Source organism: Pollachius pollachius (genome assembly GCF_949987615.1).
Source record: "Pollachius pollachius genome assembly, chromosome: 2".
In the NCBI taxonomy this organism is placed as follows: Eukaryota; Metazoa; Chordata; class Actinopteri; order Gadiformes; family Gadidae; genus Pollachius; species Pollachius pollachius.
Window position 1 is genome coordinate 16,613,376 of NC_136935.1, and position 17,858 is coordinate 16,631,233.

At 46.0% G+C, this 17,858-nt stretch overlaps 1 protein-coding gene across 2 annotated transcripts in view; it reads left to right on the forward strand.

The window, feature by feature from the left end:
* Positions 1-17,858, forward strand: part of ank3a (ankyrin 3a) — a 129,997-nt gene that overhangs the window by 103,589 nt on the left and 8,550 nt on the right. Inside the window, exons 30-39 of one of the 2 annotated variants that reach the window (XM_079730873.1) lie at positions 204-411; positions 1,247-1,343; positions 2,223-2,451; positions 2,870-2,995; positions 3,322-3,444; positions 4,030-4,056; positions 5,171-5,252; positions 14,703-14,777; positions 15,229-15,360; positions 16,038-16,181. In XM_079730873.1, the coding sequence (XP_079586999.1) occupies positions 204-411; positions 1,247-1,343; positions 2,223-2,451; positions 2,870-2,995; positions 3,322-3,444; positions 4,030-4,056; positions 5,171-5,252; positions 14,703-14,777; positions 15,229-15,360; positions 16,038-16,181 (1,243 nt within the window). The remainder of the gene's footprint in view (positions 1-203; positions 412-1,246; positions 1,344-2,222; positions 2,452-2,869; positions 2,996-3,321; positions 3,445-4,029; positions 4,057-5,170; positions 5,253-14,702; positions 14,778-15,228; positions 15,361-16,037; positions 16,182-17,858) is intronic. The other variant, XM_079730874.1, reaches the window with a different exon arrangement.

Consider the following 17,858-nt stretch of genomic DNA (forward strand, 5'->3'; position numbering starts at 1 on the left):
GGACCTACTGGCAGGACTTTGTTTTATTTAGGGTGCGGGGCTTCGGCGTATTTAGCGTATTTCGGTCGAGATTTGGACCCGGATTCGATCCATGGTACTACGATGTTTCCCAACACAACACCTTAGGGTTGGGTCACCCTCCGAGATGAGGCCGTATGTACCTGACGTTCCTCCCCCTGCCCCCTGCTGTGTCCCCACTCCAGGCCCAGCCGGTGCCAGACGACATGGTGAGGGCCATCCTCGGCAACAGGGCCACCTTCAGCCCCATCGTCACCGTGGAGCCCAGGAGAAGGAAGTTCCACAAGCCCATCACCATGACGATCCCGGTGCCCCCGCGGCCGGCGGAGGGCCACCCCACCGGGCACCGGGGCGACGCCGCGCGCTGCCTGCGCCTGCTCTGCAGCATCACAGGCAGGCGGCCATCTTGATAATAATCCTATTAATGTCTATTTGTGTTGTACCTTTCGTTCAGCTCAAAGTGCTGGGCCACACAGAGGAAATGCACGGAATACTGACAGGGAACAAGTGTGTGAAAAGTGAGCCAAGTATAGAAAACAGGGTGAAAAGATTGTGCAGGGACGTGCACGAACAGAGAACACTTCAGATATAACCTAGAAGGACTCCTAGAACATTTCAATGCAGTGTGTACATAAGAAGAACATATGGCAGAACTAAAAGATTCATACAGTATCAACTAGACATTTTTACGACACAGCATAAGCATATATAAAGACGCACTGTGGGCATTATTTCTGTACAGAGAATTCTGTTTTTCATGTCGTTCCATTAAGGGACAGCGCCACCTCTGGTTAGAACAGGCACTGCCTTGGGAAAATGAGATGAGTGCACTTTAGCAGAGCTGCTGTCTTTGCGGTTTGGTCGGTAGTGTTTGCTTACGCCTCAAGCAGCCAAGGACACCCGAGGCACCCTGCTTCCCAATGTGCGCAGTCACTGTCCGGTATAAGCTGAAGAAGCAGGATAAGGGCAAAACCCCTGGGTAACACCTCTCTATCTCTCTCTCTCTCTCTCTCTCTCTCTCTCTCTCTCTCTCTCTCTCTCTCTCTCTCTCTCTCTCTCTCTCTCTCTCTCTGTCTTTCTATCTCTGTGTCCCTCTCACTCTCTCCCTCCCTCTCTCTCTCTCTATCCCTCTCTCTCTGCCCCCCTTTCTCTCTCTCTCTCTCTCTCTCTCTCTCTCTCTGTCTCTGTGTCTCTCTCTCATGGTGATGTGTGTTGTTGTTGCGTGTAGGAGGGACGTCCCCTGCCCAATGGGAGGACATCACCGGCACGACGCCGCTGTCCTTCGTCACCGACTGTGTCTCCTTCACCACGAACGTGTCGGCCAGGTGAGCAAAACAAGCCCATTACCGAGCCCCTGATCACCGGTCTCAGGGGGCTTCACGGGGTCTCCTTATACCTCCGTACCCAAATGTTACGACACAATGAAATGACCGTCATGGGCTGACATTAAGAAAGACAGAAAGAAACACAACACTCGCACTTTAAGTCGCACATGCACACTGAGTCACAGCCTCTGATCCGTCCGCTGAGGGCTGACACACATCGCCAAGTGCAGTACTTGACATCTGATCATTGGCGACCGACCGGAAGCGGGACTGAGTCATATCGTGGTGCGCAAACAAAGCCTTACTCCTGGTCCTTGTGGAGGGGCCACAGCCTGTTGAGGCTAAGTGACCCTCAGGGACTGAAGATTAGATGACTATACACTCTGCCTCGGTGAACATCTAAAACAGCTGCATTTTTATGGTCGTTTATTTAGCTTAAAAAAGCATTTTGATTAAATGATCTGTGTAAATGGAGTGATAAGAGAAACAATGTATAGCATCATTTGGACACTGCACAGTTTCACTCAACACAGCATTATTCTATAAACATTTTAGTTTTGTATTTAATTAGCTCTCATTATCATATTTTTGACCAAATGATGTCTCAGTCAAGTTCTTTGCTATTACTGTATGTTTTACAAATAAACCTATCCCATTTTGTCCCCGCATTGCCATTTTTCCCTCATTTCTCTTTTCTCCTCTCTTCATCACTCTCTTCTCCTCTCTCATATGCTCTCCTCCCCTCCCCCCCACCTCTTCTCGCTCTGTCGTCTCCCCTCATCCACCTCTCCTCTCATCCTCCTTCCTCTCCTCTCTCCTCTCTCTCCTCTCCCCTCTCCCCTTCTCCTCCTCTCTCCCGCGCCTGGCTCTGCTCTGCAGGTTCTGGCTCGCAGACTGTCACCAGATTCCTGAGACGGTGGGCTTAGCGTCTCAGTTATACCGGGAGCTGATCTGCGTGCCGTACCTGGCCAAGTTTGTGGTGTTCGCCAAGATGAACGACCCCGTGGAGTCGCGGCTGCGCTGCTTCTGCATGACGGACGACAAGGTGGACAAGACCCTGGAGCAGCAGGAGAACTTTGAGGAGGTGGCCCGGAGCAAGGATATCGAGGTTCGCGCTTTTAGTTTCTGGACATTAGTTTCAAGTATCCAGTTTATACAAGTACAACAGCAACAAGTAGGAGTCATGAATAGCCACGAATTGAGCGATTTTTGGGCATGCTCGATTATGCAGCATCTAAGGAATAATAATAATTAAGAAAATACAATTAAGATATAAGATGCATATTTGAGAAACAATAAATTATATTATATATTATTATCAACTATATTACAGTTGGTATTCAAGAATATGATAGGAATAATGCAAACTGCTTGTAATATGTGACAAAGGGACAAGTATGTTATCTGTTTTTTCTGAGATCACTAGAGTGTTTTATTCTACACTTGGGTAAGGGTAAAATAATTATCGGTGACATCCTTCCTCTTCTATAATCTCCTATACTCAGCGAGTTGTTACCCCTCCGTAGGTTCTAGAGGGCAAGCCCATCTTTGCCGATTGCTATGGCAACCTCTCTCCGTTGACCAAGAGTGGGCATCAGTTGGTCTTCAACTTCTACTCTTTCAAGGAGAACCGACTTCCCTTCAACGTTAAGGTACGGCTCTACCGATGCTCTTGTTATCCCATCTCCCTCACCCCTGGCTGAAGGAGATTTAATCATATCATTGGCATGCATTCAGTTTTTAAACCAGATAAAGCGGAGCGGATAAGATAGGTATAAAAAAAGACTCCTTCCACTGATTTAATTACATCAAGAGAACGTTTTGTCCTCCACACACACTGACCCAAACACCATCAGGGGTGCGCCCTTGCCTGCACCTCATTCAATATCCTGAGACCACGGATCATTCATGCGTTTACTCAGACGCTTCAGGATCCAGGAAAGGGCTGACGACGTGCTCTGCTTGTTCAAACCCACAGATCAGAGACATCGGCCAGGAGCCCTGTGGCCGGCTGTCGTTCCTGAACGAGCCCAAGAGCACCAAGGGTGTTCCCCAGACTTCCATATGCAATTTGAATATCACACTGCCAACCCACAGAAAGGTAAGGCCGCAGTCATTTGAATGACTCTCGATCACAGCCATAATCATGTCATCTTCATGTAAATGAACGCCAAAATGAGAGCAGGCATTGTGAGCCACTGTGCCAAGCGAGGCAGGGTGAACTTCATTTGGTTTCTAGAACATGCCGGCCTGCTGCTCGTGTCTTTTATCTGTCTTTAAGCCCTGTGCCAGTCACGAGACCCCACAACGTATACACACGGCTAGCCGCACATGCTAATAGCCATGTCAGAACTGCACCTCGTGTTTGTTTGTTGGTTTGTTTTTATTGTTTTCATGGTGGTGTGTGTTGATCGATCACGAGAATTGATGTGACTCCGTCGCTGTCGCTTTCGTTGTTTTGCTCTGACATTACGTTGCTCTGTGGTTTCTTTGCTTGTCGACCGACTGATTAATCTCATAGTTATTTTCCCAGATTTTTTGCCTCTTCTGCTGCTCCATTTTAATCCCCTGAATTTGTTTTACCCATCCCCCCCTCCACGCTTCACTGTAACCACCCCTGCTCTCCATTCTGTCATCTCTCTCCTCTCCTGCAATGCATCTTGGGAACTCCCCACCCTCCCCACAGGATATGGAGTCTGATCCCGATGATGAGGTAAATTGATTCTTCATCATCGTACACAAACTGCTCCCTCTCTGTCATGCTTATTATGCTTCCTATTGGCTTCAGTGATGAATAATGTGTGTGGCGCGACACTGTTCTATATGTGCCGACTCTTGAGTCAAGGCTTCTGCCGCAGATGTTTTTTGCACACAGCTGAGCCGCTGCTGGAAAGTTACCTCGTTCATTCGCTGCATGGGTGGACGTGGCAATTATAAAATCCCTTTTTTTATTTGATTTCTATTCAATAAATTGTTATCGTCCACATACCTATTATGAAGATCGACTATTTTTACATCAACTCAGCTTATATTTTGGTTTCATTTTTATCTCCCTTTCCATATCGTGTGAAGCAGAAATTCACCATGTCTCCATACTATCTACTGACCTACAGGAAGTTTCATAGAAAGATTTCTTTATTTTTTTGACAGCTTAATATTCCTAGTTTTCTACTTTTTGAAACATTTACCGAGCATGCGTTTAGCTGCCCCTTAATTGCATGGTCAGAACTCCAGATTGACTTTTTTATTGAAAGGGAACAGATATATTTTATTTTGAATCACCATTTCCATTGATCATCTTCCAAACGGAGAACCACAGGTGGATAGGTTCCCTTCTCTCCAGCGTACCTCTTTTACAGTTATATAGTGAAACTCATAGGTCCGACCAGTCCTCCCAACAGATCACTAGAAAGGACAATATACTAAGCTAAGCATCATCATTTAAACCTGAAAAAATTTAAACATACTCGGACACTCACTCTGCAAGGATGAACTTGTTCAAGCGCAAGTATACCATAGCATAACACATAAATACCTTTAGCTCTAGTGTCGTTGCAATGTGCCCCCCGCTTTCGGGGAAGCAGAGATGGTCCCTTAGTCGTGTTGAGGGGATCATAGAGTTATGTGTCTCGCGGTAACCTCCTAGTACTAACAGCATGGGGAATGCAAGCAACCGACCAAAACCCCAACTTGGTTCAACATTAGCCTTTCAACTAAATATATATATATACCAAAATACAACATTTATAAATAATTAAAACAAGAACATTTGGATTTAAGATTTGTAAAGAAGACATACATCTTTTGTTCTTTTTTGTTTGTTGCAGACTGAAAAGCCAGACCGACGTCATTCCTTTGCCTCCTTAGCTTTGCGTAAGCGATACAGCTATCTGACCGACCCTGCAGCGAGTGAGTTCCATTAAAATCTTCAACTGATACTGAATATTGATTTAGCATAATTCAAATTTAGTGGCAGATGATCCCTTGATGTGCTGTATGAATCAGATATATATTCACATATATATATATATATATATATATTAAACTGACAGAGCATAATAGACAATCACCCATCCCATCCCGGTCACCTCTCTCATTGTGAGACGCCATCCATTGACCCATTTGCATGGTCAACTCTGTGTTTTCCTTTGCCCAACCCTTCATTTTGTCCAACTGTCTCTATTGTGGCTGAATTGTTGCTGTTCTTTTTTGGGGAACATCCATTTGTTCATTCATCATTTGAAAAATACAACAACCATGTTTTCAACTCATGTTAAATAAAAACCTTTTGGGGTGTTTTTTCATTCTTTTAGTGGCCATTTCACGGATGGCTTCATAATTATTTGAAGTTGTTGTGCTACTGGGTTGCACTTTACGGTTATCTTACCCAACTCCTTTATATCCTATTGTGAAATGCTATTTCACATATGCTATTTCAAAAGGTTATGCCTATGGGATATGATATCACAATTTTTGTTTATTGTATAATTAAGAAGGTACACAAGTTGTTGTTTTATTTATTGTTTGCATTTTAAAGAAGTTTTTACAACCCTTATTGATTCACACAATTAGTTGGCTAAGGGGCCAGATTTTACAAATATTTATTAAAAACCCATTACATGTGAGTTTAAAACTTTATAAGATATGGCTAAATGTACCTTCCTTGTAAAGTGCAACCTAATATTAGAATTTATGACCAAGCAAATAATGTGAAGTTTGCCTTTATCAGCGAGTTTACACTTGTGGGGTCATTTCTGGCATATAATACTAGAGTTGACACAATCGGTTCTGAGCAAAATTGTACAGTAAAAGGCACTATGGCAAATAGGCAAGTACGATTACTTCGAAATTCATTGGAATATTTGTGTCATTATTTTGGTGATCATGTCATTCTCTCCACCTTCATGTCAAGCATTTCTGTTGCTGCGCATACACCATTGTTAATCCAGTCTTCTGTCATGTATCACTGATTTTAGATGCTCATTGTTTAATAGACTTTATCTTACTATACTTTATCTTTTATCTCAGACTACCATTTGTTGATATTAATTCACAAACAGCTAAAGCTATTCTGCAACTTTATTCAATCAATTCTGTTACTGACTTACTCAACTTTCTCTTTCTGGTTTTTATGTTTTATTTCAAATTACTTTTCGTTAAATTTTACGTTACAATTTTTGTTACTTTTGATTTAACTTATTTGTTCAAGAAACAACTGATCGAAGCACGCCGAGAACACAGCCTTCTAGCTACCCTTACAAACCTGTCTTTTCAACGAGATCTTATCAGGCGTGGTCGGCTGTTCCTGTCGCCGTCCCTAACCAAGCCAAGACTGGGTTTGGCTCCCTCTCCAGTTCATCTTCCAACACGCCCAATGCCTCTCCACTGAAATCTGTCTGGTCCATCACCTCTGCCTCCCCCATCAAGACAAACATCCCTGGATCACCAGCCTCTTCTGTCAAGTCAGCTAGTGACATGGCCTCCCCCATCCGTTCCTATAGAACAATTTCTTCTCCAATAAAGACTGTTGTGCAACAGACCCAATACCAAGTACCAGTCTCCTCGAATCTACTGGCCTCCCCAGGAAAAAGTGCCCCAGACCCTGTATCTGTGAAAGGATTGGCAGCAATGTCTGCAAGGACCTCCCCCATAACCACTGGAGGAGGAAGTTCTCCTATGGATAGGTCATGCTTAGCTATGACACCCCCAGGCTCTCCAAAGTCCTCCTATAACATGTACAGTCCGTCCCTGCCGTACAATTCTGTGATGGGCTCTGGTGTCTCAGTATCATCCTCGTCTCCTATTAAAACAGTTCCTGGACTTTCCTCTGGTCGGTCCACCGCAGATCCATCAGGTCCTTCACGAAGCATGTTCTCCTGTCTCTCCTCACCACTTAAAAATAATAACCCTCCTAGTGCAGCATCTTTGATCAACGGAACAGTGTCCCCTAATCACCATTATCGTTCCTCATCCCCTACCTCTCATCTCGCCAGCAGTCTTCAGGAGAGGATACAAGCAACAACCAATGCAGCAACAACAAGCGTCAATGCAGCCTTTGATGAGGTTGAAAAGACATTTAACTCTTGCTCGGCCGGCTACGGTACATTGAAGTCCATGTCCTCCTCTGCATCGTCCTCATATCAGTCAATTCGGTCCTCAAGTTCCCTGTATGCTTCGCTAAGATCCCCTCCTACCTCAACCAATGCTGTAACATCCAGCACCATGACTGTGCCAGTATATTCAGTCATTAACGTGCTGCCGGAGCCCCAGTTTAAGAAGCTCCCTGAGGTTTCAAGGTCAGCCGCCGCCCTACTCTCGCCTCGTAAAGCAGGCTCTGCTGAGGGGAGTAACGCTCAAGCGCAGTCAACCTTCACCAAAACCCTTTCACCTGCAAAGTCCTCTCTCGGTATACCACCAGCCGCCCTCAAGTCAACAGCCTCGTCAGCGCTGTCATCTAGCCAAGAGATTCTGAAGGATGTAGCTGAAATGAAAGAGGATTTGATACGGATGTCAGCCATCTTGCAAACAGAGCCTACTTCCAAAGCAAGTAAAGGATTTCAAACAAATTCTCCAAAGGAGGCTAAGGTAGAGGATGAGGAGCCATATAGGATAGTAGAGAAAGTAAAGGAAGATTTGGTCAAAGTTAGTGAGATCTTGACAAAAGATACAGTCAAAGATGGTAGGCCAAGGACTTCCTTGGATGAAATGCAATATGCAAAGGTACCTGTTGAGCAACCGGCAAGCAACTGGAGCTATCCCCCGAGATATGAGACTGTAGTACCTCAAATCAAAACCAAGACTGTAGTAGACAGGGATTTCAATCTAGCAAAAGTGGTTGACTACCTAGCTCATGATGTTGGCGGCAATTCTTTTTCAAAAACACCAGAATCAAAACGTAAAGGAGATGAGAGAAAGAGGGAAGGCGAGGAGAAGCAGAAACGTGTCCTGAAACCTGCCATGGCGGTTCAGGAGCACAAATTGAAAATGCCTCCATCAAATATGCGCTCCTCTGCTTCAGACAAAGAGCTCAGCAAGCTTGCAGATGTGCTTTTTGGAGCTGACACAATTCTGGAATCTCCTGAAGATATGTTACATGAACAAGACAAAAGTCCACTCTCAGACAGCGGCTTTGAGACAAGGAGTGAAAGGACTCCCTCAGCACCTCCAAGTGCAGAGGGAATGGGCCCTAAAGCCCTTTTTCAGGACATTCCCATTCCTCCAGTTATCACAGAAACTAGAACTGAGGTTGTTCATGTAATCAGGAGCTATGAGTCCCCAGAAGATAATAATTCATCTGCGATGGATGATCCCCATAATGTCAGGTACATTGATTCTGAAGCCAAAGGGCATTCAAATAAAAACGCATCATCGCCAGATCAGAGCAAGGCCTATACATTAAAAATCAGCCCGGAGGAGGATCCGATGGGGAAAGGAATGCGAGTGAAAGAGGAAACTCATATCACAACCACAACCAGGATGGTATACCATAAACCTCCAGGCAAAGAGGTACCATCAGAGAGATGTGAGGAGACTATGTCTGTTCATGAAATCATGAAAGCATTCCAGTCAGGTAGGGACCCCTCTAGAGAAATTGCTGGACTTTTTGAGCATAAGGCTGGTAATGAGGAGGCTTCACATAGAGTATTGGAGGGCATTAACTCTAAACCCAAGGTTGAAAGAATTATTGAAGTTCACATCGAGAAAGGCAACAATAAAACTGAACCCACTGAGGTCTTCATCAGAGAGACCAAGAACCACCCAGAGAAAGAAATGCACTTCTATTCTGGAAACAGGCAGCAAGATGAGGTTGAGGAATCAAATCCAGCCTATTTTGATTCCTCAAGAGTAAACACACCAATGTCGCAGGAGGAAGACAGCCGCCCTAGTTCAGCACAGCTCATCGCAGATGACTCCTACAAAACCTTGAGGCTACTTAGCCAGCAGTCAGTAGAGTACAATGAGGATGAGTCTTCAGAGCTTAGAGGAGGGTCCTATAACTTTGCAGAAAAAATGCTCCTCTCTGAGAAACTTGACAAATCTCATTCTGACACTGAGGAATACCTTAGAGATAGGTCTCACTTTCATTCACCAGATCGTACCAATAATTCAGAGGGTCGACCGAGTAGTCCAAGAACAGAATATGTCTTCAGGTCATCAAGAAATGTGTTTGACAAATCGGGTAGAATGGCTAATGTTGAGGACAACTTTGACAAACTGACACTTTTGCAGTATTCTTCTGAGCCTGGTAGCCCAAAGCACTCTGTTTGGATGCGAGTGTCAGATGACACAGAACATAAAAACAGAGAGCAAATCATGTATGAAGACAGAGTTGACAGGACTGTGAAAGAGGCAGAGGAAAAACTCAGTGAAGTGTCTCAATTTTTCCGTGATAAAACAGAAAAGCTTAACGATGAGCTTTCGTCTCCAGAAAAGAAGTCTCGCCGATCAGACTTCAGGGAAACACGATCTGGGCCTAGCTCCACACATAGCAGTCCTGAGCGGTCAGGTTACAGGAATGGAGGTAGTGGGGAAGAATGGAGTAGAGAAAGGCTCAGAGAGAGATTCAACTCCAGTGATAGAAAATGTGCCAGCTTACCCAGCAGCCCGGAGAGGAGAGTTCTTTTACAGTATACTGATTCCAACAAAAGGCAACAGGGAGATGCATCTTCACAGGGTAGCACAGGTGATTCCCCCAAGCCTTTTCAAATGTCATCTTCCAAAGTTAGTGCGGTGAGGCTCAAGTTTGAACAAGAGGCTCAGAAGCAAGAACAGTCTCCTCAACGGGTACCAAATTCAAATCCTCCAATTAGAAAGCTACAGGAAAGTAAGTTGCCTGTATATCAGGTTTTTACTGGTCCCAATGTTCCTAAAGGTGCAGATAGTCCAGGGATCCAGAGAAAAGGACTCGGTGGTGAGCCCAACTCTCCCAAACATGACTCTAGTGATAATGAACCAGAAAACATATTCAAAACATGGGAGAAACGGGGAAATGGGAACTTTCAACCCCAATCACCAAAATTATCTAGTGCCATGATCCATGATGCCATCAAAGATGGAAATAATCATGACTCACATATACAGGAGACCACAAAGAAAATTATCTACACAGAACTTGTAGTGCGGGACAACCCAAATAGTAATAGCGGTCTAAAAAAAAACTCGGAATCACAAATTCCTGCTAAAATATCCTCTGAATTCTTAGAGAATTGCCAATCCACTGTTAAATCATGTACTTCTGTTGGGTCTCACATACCTACTTTAGCTAGAAATCGGTCGCAAAGTGGCTCTGAAACCATTACATCACCCAGTGGATCGCCAGTCAGAAAATCGACTGATGTATTTGAAGGTAGCCATTCAAATGTAGTGTGTAATGGTGTTGATAGTGACCAGATTGAGTATTTCGCTAATGTTACTCCTGTTGTTGTCACAGAGAAATTTAAAGATATTAAACCTTTACCAGTTTATGTTAGCATCCAGGTCGGAAAGCAATATGAGAAAGAAACAGCAACAGCGCAGCTTAGTACATACAAAAAGATTGTAAGTCATGAAAGTAGGACGGTGCATGAGACTAGGGGGGCTTTTTACTCTGTCAAGCAAAAGCAGCCATCATCTCAAGGTAGCGAGGACACTATAGAACAGGTAACAACCTATGTGGTGGACAGCTCTGTTAAGAGTCCCATCACCTTTGAGACCCCCAGCTCGGACGACTATGTGATGGCCGCTATGACCGGTATGCAAAGCCCAGTGCCAGAGGAATCTGAGGAAGAGGAAGCACAGACCTTCATCTACAAGGAGCCGCATACTGAAAAGAGCAAGCCATCGGCCTCAGATACTGCCCTTAAAAAACAAGACGCCGCAAGACAAAAGTCAAAGTCAGAGAAGAGATTAGCTTACATTGAGTTTCCTCCTCCACCTCCTATAGAAGCAGGGCAGTCTGAGCCTCCAAAGAAAGGGTCTTGTGTCTCCTCCGAGGCAGAGACGGAGATGATGGAGGTGAATCTCCAAGAAGAACATGATAGGCACCTCCTTGCCGAGCCTATCATCAGGGTCCAGCCTCCCTCCCCTGTTCCCCCTGGAGCTGATGACAGTGACTCTAGCGACGACGAGTCTGTGTTTCACCCAATCCCCCTCAAAAAGTACACCTTCAAGATGAAAGAGGAGGGAGACAAACTTCTCAAGCCTAAAAAGGCTGAGAAAAATGGGAACAACAACGGTAAAGACGTCAACGGCGTTGTGAAAGGAGAGGAGCTTGACTTTGAGTCAAATGGCAATGACCAGTCCATCACTGACTGTTCTATGGCCACCACTGCAGAGTTCTCCCATGACACTGATGCCACCGAGATAGACTCTTTAGATGGGTATGACCTTCAGGATGAGGACGATGGATTGAGTGAGGATCCCAAAACATCTAGTCTATCAATGGACTGCAAAACGACCGACCGCTCTTTTAGTCAGTCCAAGCTTGAGGTCATAGAGGAAGAGAAGTGCGAAGAAGGAGGGGATAGTGGAAAAGCAAAAGCCAGCACGTCAGAGCAAGGTGATGGCGAGGAGGTTGATTACACCCTTGAGGGAAGACACCCAGACAGGCCGCACTTTGGAGAGAATTACTTTGGCTACCAGCTTGAAGAGGAACTGAACTCCACCTTTAAAACTGTCGCCACAAAAGGCCTTGACTTTGATCCCTGGTCAACCAAAGGGAGTGACAGTGATGGAGTGTTTGATTCCAAAGCAAAAGAGGAAGACCCCAAGCCCTTTGGTTTATCAGTGGAAGACAAGTCTCAGGCCACCACACCAGACACGACGCCAGCTCGAACTCCGACTGACGAGAGCACGCCGACTAGCGAGCCAAACCCCTTTCCCTTCCACGAGGGGAAGATGTTTGAGATGACGCGCAGTGGTGCTATTGACATGAGCAAGCGGGACTTTGTTGAGGAGAGGCTACAGTTTTTCCAGATTGGTGAGCATTCCTCTGACCCTAAAACAGGGGAGAAGGGGAGAGGGGGCCCGATCCTGGGGGTGGTTTCCTCTCAATCCACAACAGGGGAGAGGGGCACAGTAGAGGGGAAGGTTATAGACACTACCACAGACAGCAGCACCATACCAACAACACCAGCAGCGACAGCCGCAAAATGCAGCCCTGCACAGACCGCCAATGGCACTAGCACCGGCTGTACCGGCACCGATGCCCCCAGCGGTGAAGCCGTAGCCGAACCTCCCTCGTCTTGCACGATTACAGCCTCTAAGGTCGATTCCAAATTGCGTACCCCCATTAAGATGGGCATAGCGGCCTCCATAACTGTGAAAAAAGACTCAGGGGATCTCCCCGATGGTAAAGCTGCGGTGACAGAGTGTCAACTAGTGCCAGAGTACATCAGCATAGAGGGTCACAGAGCCGAGGGCCAGCCTAGCGGATACACAGAGGCCAAGGTAGAGAGACAGGATTACCCTGCCGAGAACAGCAACAACAACAATAATTTAGAGTCCTCCAGTGTTCAAGCCAACTACATTCAATGTGGCAGTGTGGTGTTTAACTTGCAGTCTTCCTCTCAGCCCACCCTGCAAAAAGCCAGCAGGATAGAAGCCCTATGCTACTCAGAGACAGCGGAAAAGAGCAGCTATAATCAGACAGAGGAGACCAAGAGTCAAACAGTTAGGGAAAGCGAAGCCAAACAGCCAAAATCTAGGCTTCCGGTGAAGGCGTCAGGGTGGACCTTCCACACACAGGGGACAGCCATAGGCAAGCAGAAGCCAAAACAAGTGGTGAAGGCTGAGGTCAGGAAGAGAGCTGAGCCGGCGGTTGCCAAAGTAGAACCCAGGTCTAGGATACCAATCAAGGGTGTGAAGAAGAGCAGCGCTGCCTGCTCCCTCACGTCAGCTCAGGTCACCTCCCAGCCCACAAGGGTCTTAGCCACAGAGAGGGGAGCCATACAGTTGCCCTCGAGACTGCCACTGAAGGACAAGATCCAGGTCAACCGAGAGCAGACAGCGGGTAGACAGGACAGGCAGGAGAACCCTAGCGAGCTCTGTAAGCGCAGCATTGAGTACTTTAAGGGCCTTAGCGGGGAGACCCAAAAGCTGATGGACTGGCTGTCAGACGAGGAGAAAAAGACGCAGACAGAACAGTCGGAGCAAGACAGCACCTCCCGGAGCACCTCTCTGTCGGATGCCTCCCAGCCTTCCCAGCCCTCCCAGCCCTCACGCTCATCCAGGTCTGGTAGAGGTTCGAGGGCTGAGGCCGGGGCCGCGTCCGTTAGGGCAAAGGCGGCAGCGACGGACAGGGCCTCCGGCAGTGAGAGGAGCAGAAGGAGTAGGCGGACTGGTGGGAAGGAGGGCAGTCAGGGACTCACGGGGTCTCGAGCGCCCCCCGTCGCGGAGATCAAGCCTAGTTTGTAAAACTTTCACACTATGTTTAAAATACATCTATATTGACATATATATATTTTATATATTTCACTCTTAGTTGCATGACATCGTTGTGATCGTTTAAATGATGGATTGACTGGAATGCCTGTGGCGTGTTTATATTAGTATTCTCTCAAACTGTAGATGTCATTTTAAATTTCATTTTCATGTCATTTCTGTACTGTGTACTGTGTGCTGTACTGTCCTTAGATTCTCTGTTTTCTACCCCTTTCCCAAAACCTTTTCAATATCCCAGTAGAGTAAGCATGCCAGTAATAGTGACTGGTTCTCTGGCAAAGCCAGTCTGTTGTCTGACAACTCCCAAGTCTGTCCATCTGTCTGTGCGGGGTGGCTACAAAAAAAAAAAGATATTCTGTTCTGCCCCATAATGTCAATTGTCATGTACGATAATATGTGTTAGTGACCGACACACACAAGGCTGTCCGCATGCTACGTAGCAGTGTACTGTAAGGTCCACCACCGCAGTCTTCAGGAACTACATGAGTCTATTGTTCCGAGTCATGGTTTGCATTTGTTTTGTGTGTTTCTTTTTAGAGCTACTGCCTGCCTAGACTTTAGATACAGCGCGGCACCACTTGCCCTATGAACACATTCTAGTCCTCATATGTCTAGTCAGACCAATTATCTTTCTTGCCACTTTGGGATGAAACCTTAGGTATATTTTTTAAAGTAAATTGTAATATTGACAATATATATTTCTACATAAAATTCATAAAAGTCTGCAAAGAGGTTCTGTATACACTAAAACATGTGTAAACATATTATGACAAATGCATGTAATGCATTTTTTATAAAGCAAAACACAAGTGGCCAGAAAAATAAACAGAAAACATCAATACAATACATGTTTTTCTCTTTTGACGTATATAGCAGTCTCTTTAGCAAGAGAGTGGAATGGGACTCCATATCTTACCCGCTGTCCTCTTCCCATGCCAGGTCCCCAAAGCCCCTGCGAGCGAACAGACCTGCGGATGGCCATCGTCGCTGATCACCTGGGTCTCAGCTGGACAGGTCAGGCTCCACGCCGCTCTGCTCTCTGTCACTATCTCTCCTCCATCTTACACCGCCGTCCCCTAAGGAAGCAAAGCTCATTGACTGATCGCCACTGCCATCTACAGGCCGAGGGATTATAAGTGCACCGCTTCATAGGACTACAATAATAGAGACTGTTGATGAATTATGATGAATATACACTAAAATACTTACTGTTTTATTTGGTATCATTTTCTTAATGGTATTTGGGTCATCACAGCCAGCTCTTTTATCCGATTACATTATTATCGATTTAACATTTTTATACCCTTGTATCCTCTTTCCAATGTTTAATCAACTTTAGTAGATATCCTTGCAGTTAAATGCTGATGTTTAAGTTTGTTTATGTGTGTGTGTGTGTGTTTGTGTGTGTGTGTGCGTGTGTGTGCGTGTGTGCGTGTGTGTATGTGTGTGTGTGTGTCAACTGCAGAGTTGGCACGGGAGATGAACTTCACTGTGGATGAGATCAACCACATAAGACTAGATAACCCCAACTCTCTGACAGCACAGAGCTTCATGCTGCTAAAGAAATGGGTCAGCCGGGATGGGAAAAATGCCACAAGTAAGGCCATATTTCTTTCCTTTCTTTTATTTTCTCTCTTTCTCTATCTCGCTCGCTCTTGCCCTCTTGAGCGCATGAGAGCTCTCATTCACATTCATATTATCTCATCATTATCAGGATTCATTTCATTGCTGCAGCAGAGTGATTAAAAAGTGCGACAACATAAGAAGCCAAAGCTTGGTTACATTACCATGAAGTCCCTCTCTTGGCTGTACTTAGGGCCGTTTGAAGTGTATCTAGGTCGTGTTTTCCTTCTCTAATCAATCTAGACATCATGTCTTTCTTGCCTCTGCCTGCTTATGCTCTCAGCTCTCATCAATTCTGAATACATTACATCTATTCTTAAAAACATTACTGAACAATACATTGGCACTTATATTCGTCTCATGATTGCAAGTAGCACAAGTTCTGAATCAAATGGTTCTGCTGCTTCTTGTCTGGGCTGAGCAGGATGGAAAACATGCCTTTTTATTTATTACATTCAGGAATCCTCAAGTGCCACTTAACAAAAAGATTTCCATTGATTTGTTAGGTCAAACCAGACCCATTAAAATAGCAAACTAGCTCCTCAGGTTCTGCAAGTTAAATATCTGGTGTTAATATTGTAAGATCATTTATTCGTCAGTGGTATCAATGAACAATGCCTTAATCCCGATTGTTTTTCTCCCCCTCGACAGCGGATGCCTTAACTGCAGTGCTGACCAAAGTCAATCGGATGGATATTGTGACTTTACTGGAGGGCCCGATATTTGACTATGGTAACATTTCAGGCACAAGATGTTTTGCCGATGATAACGCGGTTTTCCGGGATCAGGCTGATGGTAAAGTTTAGCTCTATCTAGCTGACCTCTTACCTCTCCCTGTAAATCACTCCCTGTTTCTGTTGTATTCTATTTTACTAGTGCCAAGGCCATTTTCCAAGCTAGGGATAATAGAGTCCATGTTTTTTAGCCTGTTGGCCTTAGCCTAGCACGATGCTGTTCGTTTTGAACTGTTATTATCCCTGTCTTGGTAACTGGCCTTCAGATATCCTAAAACCCATTCCCAACCCTAGGGATTTGCCGTTGATCAAATACAATATGCCCAACTAATATAGTTTTCCTCATACCTATTTGCCTTTATGTCACAGCATAATGTAAATAATAATAGCATGCACTTCAAGTTCCAATTATGTAGCACTATGGAACTCATTCACCTTTTTTGGTTTGAATTCAGATCAGTGTTAATACGATTTGAATCTAAGGTTAACAAATAAAATTGTCAAAGAATGAAATACTTTCATTTCACAATATATATTTGACCCAGTTATCACTATGCTAAGACACTGACTGTGAATATGCCTTGGGCTTAGTGCATGCTTTAATGCTTTACCTGTTTTCAAACAACCTTTGATCTTTAGTTGAACCTACTTTTTTGTAATCTATTAATTTTCTCCTCATGCATGATTTCATGTATAGAACTTATGTATGTGTGTTTACTACCCCGTTGACCTGTAGCTCTTGTTTGAGTTTAGATCTCTTAGTTTCCCTTCCGGTTCCTCTGAGCCCTCCTTGGATAGATGAGAGATCCTCTTCCTCTGCGAAAAACCAGACTGCCTCCTCCTCCACCTCCTCCTCCTCCTCCTCCTCCTCCTCCTCCTCCTGCTCCTCCCCCACCTCTGCCATCCTCCCTTAGGTCGAGTCGACTCTAGCAGTAGTCCTACCTGCTCATAACAGCCCAGAGCTGCTCTTAAAATCTTAAGAGTTGTGTGCTGTTGGTACCCCCTACCCCCCATGTGTGCGTCATCCTTGACCTCCTCCTCATCCCCTCCATCCCCTCATCACCTTCGCACCCTCACAGTTCATCTGAAGCCGCCGCTGAAGCCATCATTCATTCAGTCTTTTCGTTGTTTCTCATTCACTCGTGTGAATGTGTTTACTTTCCATTGCGCTCATTTCCCATTTTTTCACTTCTTTGTGTGTTCGTTTGGGTTTCTTACTCGTCTCCTGCCCGCCCCCCCCCCCCCCCCCCCCTTATAGTATACGTCATCATCCCCCTGACCCCTGCTAAACGCTCACGGGCCAGACGCAAACCGGACGCCCGGGGCGCTGCCGCTCCTGCCCGCCCTACCTCCTTCCCCTCCCCCCACCCGCTGCCACGGCAACGCTCTCCCAGCTACCAGTCCTCCATGTCCCTCCTGGACCTGGTCCCCCGGGCGCACCCCGCACGCCCTGCCCCCTCCTCCGGCCGCCTCCCCGCCCCCCGCTCCCCTCCCATGGACCCTCGGCAGGCGCCGCCTCTCCCCTCCTCGCTGCACTCTCCCTCCCCCATCCCCTTCATGACCTCCCCCTCTCCTTGCATGTCGGCGCCTCCTTCCCGCACGGCGTCGCCCCTCCCCTCGCCCACCCCTCCCTCCCCCGCTCCCACTCCTACTCCGTCCTGGGACGCCGCCATCCCCTCCCGCTCCTCCTCCGCCTCCACGCTCACCCCGTCGTTGTCCTCCGGCCTCACCGCCGACC